The sequence below is a fragment of the Moschus berezovskii genome, chromosome X (assembly GCF_049115385.1).
Source record: "Moschus berezovskii isolate FMDL1 chromosome X, NW_MosBer_1.0, whole genome shotgun sequence".
In the NCBI taxonomy this organism is placed as follows: Eukaryota; Metazoa; Chordata; class Mammalia; order Artiodactyla; family Moschidae; genus Moschus; species Moschus berezovskii.
This window is the reverse complement of record NC_142488.1, coordinates 98,133,595-98,146,273: the sequence shown is the minus strand read 5'-3', so window position 1 is coordinate 98,146,273 and position 12,679 is coordinate 98,133,595. Positions and strand designations below refer to the sequence as shown.

Sequence of the window (12,679 nt, the reverse complement as noted above, 5' to 3'; positions counted from 1 at the left end):
AGTGGCAATCTCCTCTCATCTGCAATTTCTGCTCTCCAATAATAAGAATACTGAGTATTTATTTTGTACTGGGAATTATTTTTTAATTAATTATTTTTGGCTGCACTGAGTCTTTGTTGCCACACGCAGGCTTTCTCTAGTTGTGGTGAGCAGGGGCTACTCTCTAATTGAGGTGGCTTCTCTTGTGGAAGCCCCCTAGTGGCTCAGATGATAAAGAGTCTGCCTGCAATGTGGGAGACCTTGGTTTGATCCCTGGTTCAGGAAGATCCCCTGGAGAAGAAAATGGCAACCCACTCCAATATTCTTACCTGGAAAAATCCCATGGACAGAGGAGCCTGGAGAGTTACAGTCCATGGGGTCGCAAACAGCTGGACACGACTGAGAGACTAATGCTGCCTTTGTTGTGGGGCATGGGCTCTAGGGTGCTCAGTCTTCAGCAGTTGCCCTGAGGCATGTAGAATCTTCCTGGAACAGGGATTGAATCCATGTCCCCTCCATTGGTAGGCAGATTCTTAACCACTGGACTGCCAGGGAAGTCCACATGCTGGGCATTATTCTAAACCTTTATAAATATTAACTCATTTTACCCTCACAGAAACTTTATGAGATAGGCACTATTACTATTTGCAAATAAGAGAATGAGAACGAGACTCAGAGAGATTGTGTGACTCCCCTACGACCAACCAACTAGTTTACGGTCAGAGGCAAGATTCAAACCCAGGGAGTCTAGTGCTATGGTCTAGACTTAGGTAGGGCATGCATCTATGTATGTGGCTAAAAGTTTCTCTGCCCCTAAACCAACACCAACATAGAAAGCTCCAGGCCTGAGTAGGTAGCATAGAGCTATGGCATTGCTAGGGTGCATGGTTGGCTGTGTATTAGAAGAACTGGGAACATACTGTATAGCACAGGGAACTTTGCTCAATGTTATGTGGCAGTCTGAATGGAGAGGGGCAGTTTGGGGGAGAATGGATACATGTATATGTATGGCTGAGTCACTTTGATGTTCACCTGAACTTATCACGACACTGTTAACTAGCTATACTCCAATACAAAATAAAAAGTTTTTTAAAAATTACTTTGGAAAAAACAGAATAAAACTGGAATTCTTCAACATTAAAAAAAAAGAAGAAGAACTGGGAGATAGCAGAGACAGAGAAAGGGGTGCCAGAAATCCACAGGGCTACCTACCACACTGAGGCTTAGTAAGTAGCCAGCTGGCAAAATCTTTAGGTGGCAGTGGCTACAAACATGCCTGAACTGAATTATGCGACTTTAATCTGGTCCCTTTTCCTAAGAGGAGGCATGTTGAAAGACCATAAGGAACTCACCTCTCAGCGATATTTTTTGCAGACTGGAGAAACCGTGCCTGGTCATTTTCTTTCAGGATATGCTCGGCTTGGTTGATGAGGACTGTTGACCGTTCAAGACACTGGCGGCAATTAGCAACCTGCTGTGCCAACTTTCTCAGTTTCATAACCTTAAAGAATTAGCAAAATAAAAACAAGATAAACACATCCAGTGCTTAATTAAAAATGATAAAACAATATGAAGGAGATCTGCTGCAGTGATTCTAAAAATAAGACCTATGAACATCCCATGGTCCCTGAACTAACCACTCTCCTTCTCCCCCTACCCTCCACGTCTATTTTGCCAATTCCTCCCTCCACCCGCTTACTTAACCTGCAACACACTACAGTCATACACTCTAGGTTACCTACCTCCTCTTTTATTGAGCATATTATTTTGATTATAAAAGCAACACATGGTCATTATAGAAAATTTAGAAAATAAAAAGTGTAAAAAGAAACCCTACCACCTGGAGATCACCTCTGTTGACATTTTATTGTCAATATATTGTCAAGCATATGTTTAATAAAAAAACCTCCTTTTTCTTTATGAGTATCCACAATCATATGTATATATTTCTCTCTCTAGGCATTCATGCATACCTGTGTGCTCGCAGATCTGTGTTCTCGGAAACTTCAATATCTGTGTTAGTAAGGAAACACCCAGCATGGCACAAAGTAATGGTTATCACTCCAGGCTCTCAGAGCTTCTCACATTGTACACATAGCATGAGCTCATCATCACTATACTAACCAGCAGACCAACAAGCATAAAATCAGATAGCTGCGTGAAGGCCCATACCTGACCTTCTTGATCACAATTCTTCAGTTCCCATGTTAAAAGCCTGGAAGTCTTCTCTCTCTCTCTCCTTCATATATATATAATCAGTTGATGATTCCCATCATTTCCTTTCTAGCGATGCCTGTTATGTTCTTCCCTTCCATTTGTGCTGCCACTTTCCTGGGTTAGGCATTCATCAACTTATACCAAGAATCATTCCATAATCCTCATAACTTGCTTCCCTGACTTTAGTATCATCCTATTCTGATCTACCCTGCATACTTCTGCTATATTTTTCAGTCTCTTCCCATCATAAGAAACTGAATAGACTGGTTTCCTTATGCCTTTCAGATTAAGCCCTAAATCATTACAATGGCAATCATGATCCTTCCATAATTCTGGTCCACAGTTCTTTTTGTATTGACTTTGGCCATACATTTGCCTGGAGAATCCCAGGCACGGGGGAGCCGGGTGGGCTTCCGTCTATGGGGTCACACAGAGTCGGACACGACTGAAGTGACTTAGCAGTAGCAGGCCATACATAGAGTAAAGCACCAAATCTGAAGTGTACAACTCAATGATATTTGCATATACATATACCCATGTAGCTACCAACCAAGTCACAATATGAAATGTTTCCAACACCGCAGAACTGCCATCATCTTTTCTGAATTCAGAGCCATAGGCCAAAGGTTGCTTCTTCTTTGTCTCTCTCCCTAAACCCCCATATCTTCTTGCTTTCATGATCCAAGTTTAAACTGGAATCATTGGAATGAAACTTGGACTTTCGTAAAGCCAACTTGGCCTTGGTCTCACTGAAGTGCTCTGTTTTACCTTTGTCTCTTTGATTTTGACAGCAATCATTTGCTTCCTCTGCTGGATGATCTCTACCAATTCGTCACATTCTTCCATAAGTTTTGCCTCATGCATAGCGGTATTCACCTGCCAAGAAAGTCCAGAGTGTTACATAGTGATTTCTGCCCTTGTCCCCTGCAGGTTCTCAAAGGTTTGGACTTACAGCTAAGCATGCACAACTTCTTCCATACCTCCCTCATAAGATCCACTCCTAGAAGAAGGGTAGAGATGATGATATTAATGATGCAAAGGCATTGAAGCATCACAGACAGGAAGGTCTCTGGCCTCTGGTAGATCATGATGGTTAATGGAAGGCTGGGCAGAAGGACAGATGAGATGGGGGCATATTATTCCCACTGTGCAATTCCCTTTAATCTAGCACCCTGCCCTCCTGTTGTTCTTTTGGAAAGAGGGTACGAATATTTAAGTACATCAGGGAAAGAGGATCCCTCTCCATAGGTACAAGAATACTAAGGTTAATCTTACAACAACATATTTCTACCATCATAACAAAAATGTTTTCAGTTTTCCTCGTTCCTTTCTAATTTTAAAATATATGAATGTTTAGATCTATCTTCATATTAAGTATAAGATTGTGTAGATGTATTTTCACACAGTTGTCATCATGTCTTAATAGATATCTCTTACTCTGGGTTGTCCAGTATCTGAATACCTTTCCTACTTGTGGATACTACATCAAAATATCCTTACTGCAAAGTCAGAGTCGGAGGGTGAAAAAAAAAGCCACCATTCTTCATCGTATTCCCATCTACTGCCTTCTCCTTCTGCCCATCTCTACTACTGTAGACATTAGATGATATGAAGTCCCTGCTGCTGCTGCTGCTAAGTCACTTCAGTCGTGTCCAACTCTGTGTGACCCCATAGACGGAAGCCCACCAGGCTCCCCCATCCCTGGGATTCTCCAGGCAAGAACACTGGAGTGGGTTGCCATTTACAGAGGATCTTTGGGTTGCCTAAATGTAAAGGGAAAGAAAGAGGAACCAAACTTATGTCTTTTAAGCACTTAATGTATCAAGTACTTTATAGAAAAATTATTTCATATAATTATCATAACCACTTTATAATATAGGAACTATTTTTATTTCCATGTCACAAATGGGAAAACCGAGGCTAAGAGAATTTCAATGACTTGCTCGAGATTGCCCAGCTGGGAAGTGGTGAGAACAGAATTCAAACAAGATGTGTCAAGGGAAACTCCTGGGCTGGCAAGGTGGGCAGATAAGGTTCAGTTCCATTTCAGCAGCAGTCACAGAGGGAAGCACAATCATTCCAAGAATCTATTCAAGGATCATTCGAGTAGAGCTCTAAAAAGCTGAGGCATAGAAAATGGATTTCTTGAGCAGCAAAACTGAAGTCGTCAGATGTGCTTCATTAGCAAGGCAGGGTTGTATTTTCACCTGCTAGCCCTCTTTAACGTAGAAGGCAATGGCAAGCCACTCCAGTTCTCTTGCCTGGAAAATCCCATGGATGGAGGAGCCTGGTAGGCTGCAGTCCATGGGGTCGCTAAGAGTCGGACACGACTGAGCGACCTCCCTTTCACTTCTCACTTTCACGCATTGGAGAAGGAAATGGCAACCCACTCCAGTGTTCTTGCCTGGAGAATCCCAGGGACGGGGGAGCCTGGTGGGCTTCCGTCTATGGGGTCGCACAGAGTCGGACACAACTGAAGCAACTTAGCAGAAGCAGCAGCAGCCCTCTTTAACGGAGAAGGCAATGGCAAGCCACTCCAGTACTCTTGCCTAGAAAATCCCATGGATGGAGGAGCCTGGTAGGCTGCAGTCCATGGGGTCGCTGGGGGTCGGACACGACTGAGCGACTTCACTTTCCCTTTTCACTTTCACACATTGGAGAAGGAAATGGCAACCCACTCCAGTGTTCTTGCCTGGAGAATCCCAGGGACGGGGGAGCCTGGTGGGCTTCTGTCTATGGGGTCACACAGAGTCGGACACGACTGAAGTGACTTAGCAGCAGCAGCAGCAGCCCTCTTTAGAGGGCTCCTTTATGTACTCCAAGCCCATCAAGATACCTGTCACTAGGCCCCACTGTCTCCTCTCTCATCCTCTAAGGTCCCTGCTGGTCAATTTTCTGTTTCCTACTAAACTGAAATTAAATATGCGTGCTGAAAATCAACCTTCTTTCGGTTTATTTTCACTTGCCAGAGGGGAAATGCCACAGTGAGAGATTCCATTTATTCTGAATGAACGGTCCCACTCTGACCATCCTAATTTTTTTTCTCAGACTGCTCACCCTCTCCCTAAATTGGATCTTCCTTTCCAAGGCAGATAATATCACCCTCTCAAAGAATTCCCACTCATGTGGGAATCAGAAATTCATCTAGTGCTCCCTGGATCTGTGCAGAGACTATTTGGAGACATAAGACAGTTCCTATTTACAGCTACTGATGGTATAGTACACTGTGGTGTGGTGCCTTATTTCTTATATTTCAGTCCTTGGAGTAACCTTGACCTAACACTCACTATATGCCAGGCACTGTACTGAATAGTTTATATACTAGCTCTCTCAAACATCAAAACAACCCTATGGATCTTTTAATTAAAGTACCAGCAGAAGCTTTCTATGGTAGTGCTTCATCTCTTTAAAAGGATATATTTGAATAGATGCCATATTATTTGAAAGTGAACATGAAAGTCACTCAGTCGTGTCCTGAAGTTTGGGGCTTCCCTGGTGGCTCAGTTGGTAAAGAATCCAGGGAGACCTGGGCTTGATTCCTGGGTTGGGAAGATCACCTGGGAAAGTAACAGCTACCCACTCCAGTATTGTGGCCTGGAGAATTCCATGGACAGAGGAGCCTGGCAGGTTACAGCCATGGGGTTGCAAAGAGGTGGACACAACTGGGCGACTATCACTTTCACATTATTTGGGACTATTTTGATTAATTTTAATAAAACCAATTCTAGCTTCACTTGGAAAAAAAAACACCCTATGAAGGAGGTACCATTAGCCCCACTTTACAGATAAGGAAACCTGAGCACAGAGAAACTGATTTGCTCAAGGCCCCACCCCTAGTAAGTGGCAGAGATGGAATTTGAGCCCAGAGCATCCATCTCTGAGAGTTCACACCTTTAACTATCACACTAAACTGTCTCTCCAGTCTAGTGTAGCAGAATCCTGTCTTCAGCTCCTGATAATCATTACCTCTTGTGCACTATCCATCTTTATTTGTCATTGCATTCTCTTTAGTGTTTTCAGACTATCCATGTTCCCCCAGAAGGCCATGTACATCCATGTCTTGTGCCTTTGCTCAAGACTGTACTTTCACTTAGAAAGTCATTTCACTGTTTATTTGTTGAACAAAGTTCTACTTATCGTCCCAAACCCAAGTCAAAGATTGTCACTTTTGAAACTTATTCTCACCTGCTTGGATACAATTGATTTCCTATTTATATTCCCATAGCACTTTATATGGGCTTCCCTGGTGGCTCAGCAGGAAAGAATCTGCCTGGAATGTAGGAGAGGCAAGAGACGCAGGTTCAATTCCTGGGTCAGGAAAAGCCCTTGAAGGAGGGCATGGCAACCCACTCCAGCATTCTTTCCTGGAGAATCCCCATGGACAGAGGAGTCTGGTGGGCTACAGTCCATAGCGTCAAAAAGAGGCAGACATGACTGAAGCGGCTGAGCATGCATGTACAGCATTTTATATATAATTCTATCATATCATTTACTACCTTATAGGAATCTATTAATTTGACTTCCCTGAGCAAACATCAGCTCTGGAGGCCAGGGACTGTGTATTATTTAACTATATCTCCAGCATAGTGACTGGCATATAGTTGGTGTTCAGTAAACATTTGTTGCATTGAATTGAATGGAGAGCAGTATCTTACTGCTTGTCAGACATGTTCACTTAAGTTACTCAAGTTCTTGTAACTCAGTAGGTCTAAAAACAAACTCATCATCCTCCCTCTAAATCCAGCTTCCATCTCTGATTTCCTCTTTTAAGTTAATGCTATCATTATAGAACTTGTTCAGGTTCAGTTATCTAATTCTTCCTCATCCCCACATAAAATCACAGCAGTCCCAAAGTCCTCCCCTCCTTTCTTTTCAATCTCACTAAAGTCCTTCTGGTAATACAATGAGGCTCTGAGCCAAGGAAACAATAAATTGAAGCCCTCATCACCTTTTTTTGAATATTATTATAAAAGCCCCATTAATTTATCTCCCTACCTGCAGAATCTTTCCTTTGCTTTCTTTCATAATCCATCTTATCCCCTGAAACCAGGAAAAATCATCACCATCTTTATAATCGACCATGCATTAATCATCTCTTGTGTGCAATGCACTATGCTCAGGACCTGCCCTCAATAAATGTACAATCCAAAAGGGTGATAAGGGCTTCAACTTTTTGGTTCCTTGGCCAATTTTATGGGAAAAAACCACCTAAATATAAAAGAAATCAAGGTAATATAAGTGAAATGTCAATGAGTGATGTAGGCTACAATGTACAGAAATTGAAGGGAAAGATCAGTCTCAGTGGGGAATTGGAGAAAAGATGCCTGAATGAAGCAGGACTTGAAAATGGATAGAACTCAGATTTAAAAGGTGAAAAGGGGGAAATTTTGAGCCAAGATAATGAGATTGAACCTTACTTTAGTGAGACTGAACCTTATCAAAAAATATAGTATCTTTGAAAATTTTGCAGGGGAAGAGAGAGGGTAAGATGGTGTGAGAATAACTATAATAAAATTTCTTAAGAAGATGCTGCTGCTGCTGCTAAGTCGCTTCAGTCGTGTCCAACTCTGTGCGACCCCATAGACGGCAGCCCACCAGGCTCCGCCGTCCCTGGGATTCTCCAGGCAAGAACACTGGAGTGGGGTGCCATTTGAACTAGGGTTAATTTAATTGGGGGTAATAGCAAGCATGGGCTTCCTAGGTGGAGCTGCAGTAAAGAATCTGTCTGCCAATGCAAGAGGCGCAAGAGATGTGGGTTCAATTCCTGGGTCAGGAAGATCCCCTGGAGTAGGAAATAGCAACCCACTCCAATATTCTTGCCTAGAAAATTCAATGGACAGAGAAGCCTGGTGGGTTACAGTTCCTGGCATTGCAAAGAGCTGAACACAACTGAGCACATACACACATACACACACATACACACAGCAGCAGCAGCAAGCATGGGGACAATTTTGGAGGCTACTGTAATGTGAACAGGGCCTAGCCAAGAAGGGTAACAGAAATTCAAAGGAAAGGTCAAATACAAGAAGCATTCCTTGGCTTACTAATCTTCAATTAGACAACAAGCTCCTTGAGGAATTGTTGTGCCATTTTGTTTCTCGCACTGCAATAGGCACAATGTCTAAACACAACAAACACTTAAGAAACATTTACTGATGGATTTAGCAAAGTGAAAAATCAAAATAGGAATGGAAAACATTAAAAATATACTACAGTAAATGTATTTTGTAGAGAAAATGCAGGTTGAAATAAGGGAGTTTGAGTGTGGTTTGGACAGTTACATCAGGCAAGATGAAACAGTTAGATGCAACTAGTAGAGCAGACAGTTGGCTGAAGAGGCAAAATCCCAAACTAAAGGTAAAGCAGTGACATTAAAATTTTTCCATGTCAAGAAGCAGCCCAAAAGAGCAGGGTCCTTAAGTGTTTTCTGAACAGGAAATACTCCAGGGAAAATCTGTCTTCATGATGTAAATAAAACATCTCAAATTGCTTGGAAGGCACTTGAAACCCCTGGAATTTTCCTTGTCTGCAGTTTTCTTTGAAAATACAGTGAGGTATTCCACTTGCTTATTAACCCTCAGATGAAAACAACAGGGGTTACTTTTTTCCTACTGGGGTTACCTTGATAAGCATTCTTGGTTGGTTGATTGGTTGGTTTGTTGGTCAGTTGATTGGTGGTTTGTGGAAGACCCCAGATTTTTATTTGAACTTTGTTCTTTGGTTTAGATTAGTGTGTTTGACTAAATGGCTTTATGTGTGTAGAAAAATCTATCCTCCCTGAAAATCCAATTAGGGGTATATTGTCACCCTGCTTATTTAACTTATAGGCAGAGTACATCATGAGAAACACGGCTGAATGAAGCACAAGCTGGAATCAAGATGGCCAGGAGAAATATCAATAACCTCAGATATGCAGATGACACCACCCTTATGGCAGAAAGTGAAGAGGAACTAAAGAGCCTCTTGACAAAAGTGAAAGAGGAGAGTGAAAAAGTTGGCTTAAAGCTCAACATTCAGAAAACTAAGATCATGGCATCTAGTACCATCACTTCATGGCAAATAGATGGGGAAACAGTGGAAACAGTGGCTGACTTTATTTTTCTGGGCTCCAAAATCACTGCAGATGGTGATTATAGCCATGAAATTAAAAGACACTTACTCATTGGAAGGAAAGTTATGACCAACCTAGACAGCATATTAAAAAGAGATATTACTTTGCCAACAAAGGTCCGTCTAGTCAAGGCTATGGTTTTTCCAGTAGTCCTGTATGGATGTGAGAGTTGGACTATAAAGAAAGCTGAGCACAGAAGAATTGATGCTTTTGAACTGTGGTGCTGGAGAAGACTCTTGAGAGTCCCTTGGACTGCAAGGAGATCCAACCAGTCCATCCTAAAGGAGATCAGTCCTGGGTGTTCATTGGAAGGACTGATGCTGAAGCTGAAACTCCAATACTTTGGCCACCTGATGCAAAGTGCTGAGTCATTTGAAAAGACCCTGATGCTGGGAAAGATTGAGGGCAGGAGGATAAGGGGACGACAGAGGCATCACCGACTCAATGGACATGAGTTTGAATAAACTCTGGGAGTTGGTGATGAACAGGGAGGCCTGGCATGCTGCAGTTCATGAGGTCGCAGAGTCGGACATGACTGAGCAACTGAACTGAAATGAACTGGCAACCTACTTGTGTAAAGGAAGGGGAGTTTCTGATGTTTTAGACTGAGTCTCAGTGCCAGTCTTATAAGGCCTAAGGATTAGGACACACAGCCCTTCTTGTTAAGCCTCCAGATCTGTTCTGCTCTGTGCTCTCTTTTTTCTTCCCAAAGGAAGCAAGAATTTGACTTCCAAGTTTCTTTCCCATTGTCCACCCCACTCTGTTTCCTGTAGTTCTTTCCTACCTCTTAGTTGAAAGATTAAACCCAGAGTCAGACCTTGTCATCCCCAATTTCCACCCTTCCCTGACACAAACACACAGGTTCTCTGAAGGATTTACAAGGAAATCAGTATGTAGGGGTTCACAAAAGCCACCAGTTACCAAAGTTTAAGAGGATGCAAAAAGTTATTTTGGTTAATTGTTTCTGTTTCCTATTGAAATGTAAATGGACTAACCTTTTTACCCCTCCCTTCTTTTACAGAGCTTGTTTGAGAGTTTTTTGGGAGAACTCCCATACACTCATTCTTTTGGTCCTTTATCCCTGGGTTTAAAGTTCATGAGCCTTCCCTCCAACTCACCCCCCAGGAGAAACTTCTCCACTTACACCCTCTCCTTAGCTCAGTCGCATCCATCAGTCCTGCAGAGCACCACAATGCAGTTCAGGAGGAACTGAGAATTTATGTTCAGGTAGAATAATATGTATGAAGTAGTGGATGAGCCCTCTACCTGCAATGAGCATTTGCAAACTCAAATGCAATTTATTTACACAGTAATAGAGCTCCTTGTTGACATCTCCATCTCACTGTACTCTGCTCTAAAAGGTCAATGCCAGTCTCCTTTATTTTCTGAAATCTTCTGCCCAAATAGGTCTTCCCCTTCCACCTCAAAGATTTTGAAATGCCAGCATTAAAGATCACTTGGGGAACTTCCCTGGTGGTCCAGTGGTTAAGAATCCAACTTCCAATGCAGAGGACACGGGTTCAATCCCTAGCTGGGGAACTGAGATCCCACATGTTGTGGGGCAACTAGGCCCACACACCACAACTAGAGAGAAGCCACAACTAGAGAAGCCCGCTTACTGCAGCAAAGATCCCATGTGCCCCAACTAAGACCCAACACAGTCAAATAAATAAATATTTAAAAAATCATTTGGGGAAGTTTTCATTTCAGCACTTACTGAATGCCTGGTCTTCCCTGGTGGCTCAGATGGTAAAGAATCTTTCTGCAATGCAGAAGATCCGGGTTCGATCCCTGGGTTGGGAAGATGCCCTGGAGAAGGGAATGGCTACCCACTACAGAATCCTGGCCTAGAGAATTCCATGGACAGGGGAGCCTGACAGTCTCCAGTCTATGGGGTCACAAAGAGTCAGACATCACTGAGTGACTAACACTTTAACTTTGCATTTTTATTGAGTGCCTACATCACACACACGACACTAGGTGGGTTCCTGAGTGAGACCAAAATGATGAAAAGGACTCAGCTTCTGGCCTTCAAGGCACTTATATCTAGTGCAAAATACTAGAATTCAATTAATTACAATTTAATAAATAGCAGAAGAAGAAATATAATAGAATACAAACAAAGCTCTAGGAGAGCATAGAGAAAGGAAAGTAATTTGGCCTGTGGAAAAGGACAGTCAGGAGATTAGGGAAGGTTTCATGTAGCTGAGCTGGTTTTGAAGGATGAACAAGACATGGGCAGACAGAAATGAGGTTTAAGGCAAGAGAATTGCAAGCAGAGAGAATAATATGAATAGCATAAGCAAAAACAGAGGCAGGAAAGCAGAGAACATGTTTGGGTAAAGCAGATCTGTGTGACAGATGCAAGGGAGGGAAATAAGGCTAGAAATGAAGACTGAAGATGTATTCTAGAAAGCTGCACTGTCATTTGGAATCTCTAAACGTAGCTGGATAAAATGTCAGGATCTTAACGCCATGTTGTTGTTTAGTCACTCAGTCGTGTCCGAGTCTTTATGACCCTATGGACTGTACCCCATGAGGCTCCTCTGTCCATGGAATTCTCTAGGCAGATACTGGAGTGGGTTGCCATTTCCTTCTCCAGGGGATCTTCCCAATGCTGGGATTGAACCCACGTCTCCTGCATTGGCAGGTAAATTCTTTACTGCTGAGCCACCAGGGAAGCTTGTGTTTATGTTCACATTTCTGGGGTAAATACACAAGGGTGAGATCTAGAGAGTTTTATATCTTCAGAGGGGTTTATAAGCAAGCACCATGCGAAGAGTTGACTCACTGGAAAAGACTCTGATGCTGGGAGGGATTGGGGGCGGGAGGAGAAGGGGACGACAGAGAATGAGATGGCTGGATGGCATCACCGACTCGATGGAGGTGGGTTTGAGTGAACTCCGGGAGTTGGTGATGGACAGGGAGGCCTGGCGTGCTGTGATTCATGGGGTCGCAAAGAGTCGGACACGACTGAGCGACTGAACTGAACTGAACTGAAGCTTCACAAAACAAGCAGTAGAGTGGAAAGAATACTGGGTGGGGATTCAGAAGACCCTGTCATTGATCAGTAATATGATGCTGGGTAAGCCCTTCTCTTTAGGAAATGGCAACCCACTCCAGTGTTCTTGCCTGGAGAAACCCAGGGACGGGGGAGCCTGGTGGGCTGCCATCTATGGGCTCACACAGAGTCGGACACAACTGAAGTGACTTAGCAGCAGCAGCAAGCCCTTCTCTCTAGGCCTCATATTTCCATCTTTAAAGTGAGGGGCTAGGAACTGACGATTTCTTCAGTCTTTTGAAGATCCAACAATTCTGTGGTTCTGAAGAGACAGAAAGGAGGTTTTGCCTCAGTTCACGTAGGATTTATAG

General features: G+C 43.0%; 1 protein-coding gene across 4 annotated transcripts in view; it reads right to left on the bottom strand.

The window, feature by feature from the left end:
* Nucleotides 1-12,679, bottom strand: part of MID2 (midline 2) — a 120,767-nt gene that overhangs the window by 31,110 nt on the left and 76,978 nt on the right. For all 4 annotated transcript variants that reach the window (XM_055438010.2, XM_055438011.2, XM_055438008.2 and 1 more), the window contains exons 4-5: nucleotides 2,965-3,072; nucleotides 1,332-1,480 (exon numbers count right to left, since the gene is read on the bottom strand). In XM_055438010.2, coding sequence (XP_055293985.1) covers nucleotides 1,332-1,480; nucleotides 2,965-3,072 — 257 coding nt within the window. The remainder of the gene's footprint in view (nucleotides 1-1,331; nucleotides 1,481-2,964; nucleotides 3,073-12,679) is intronic.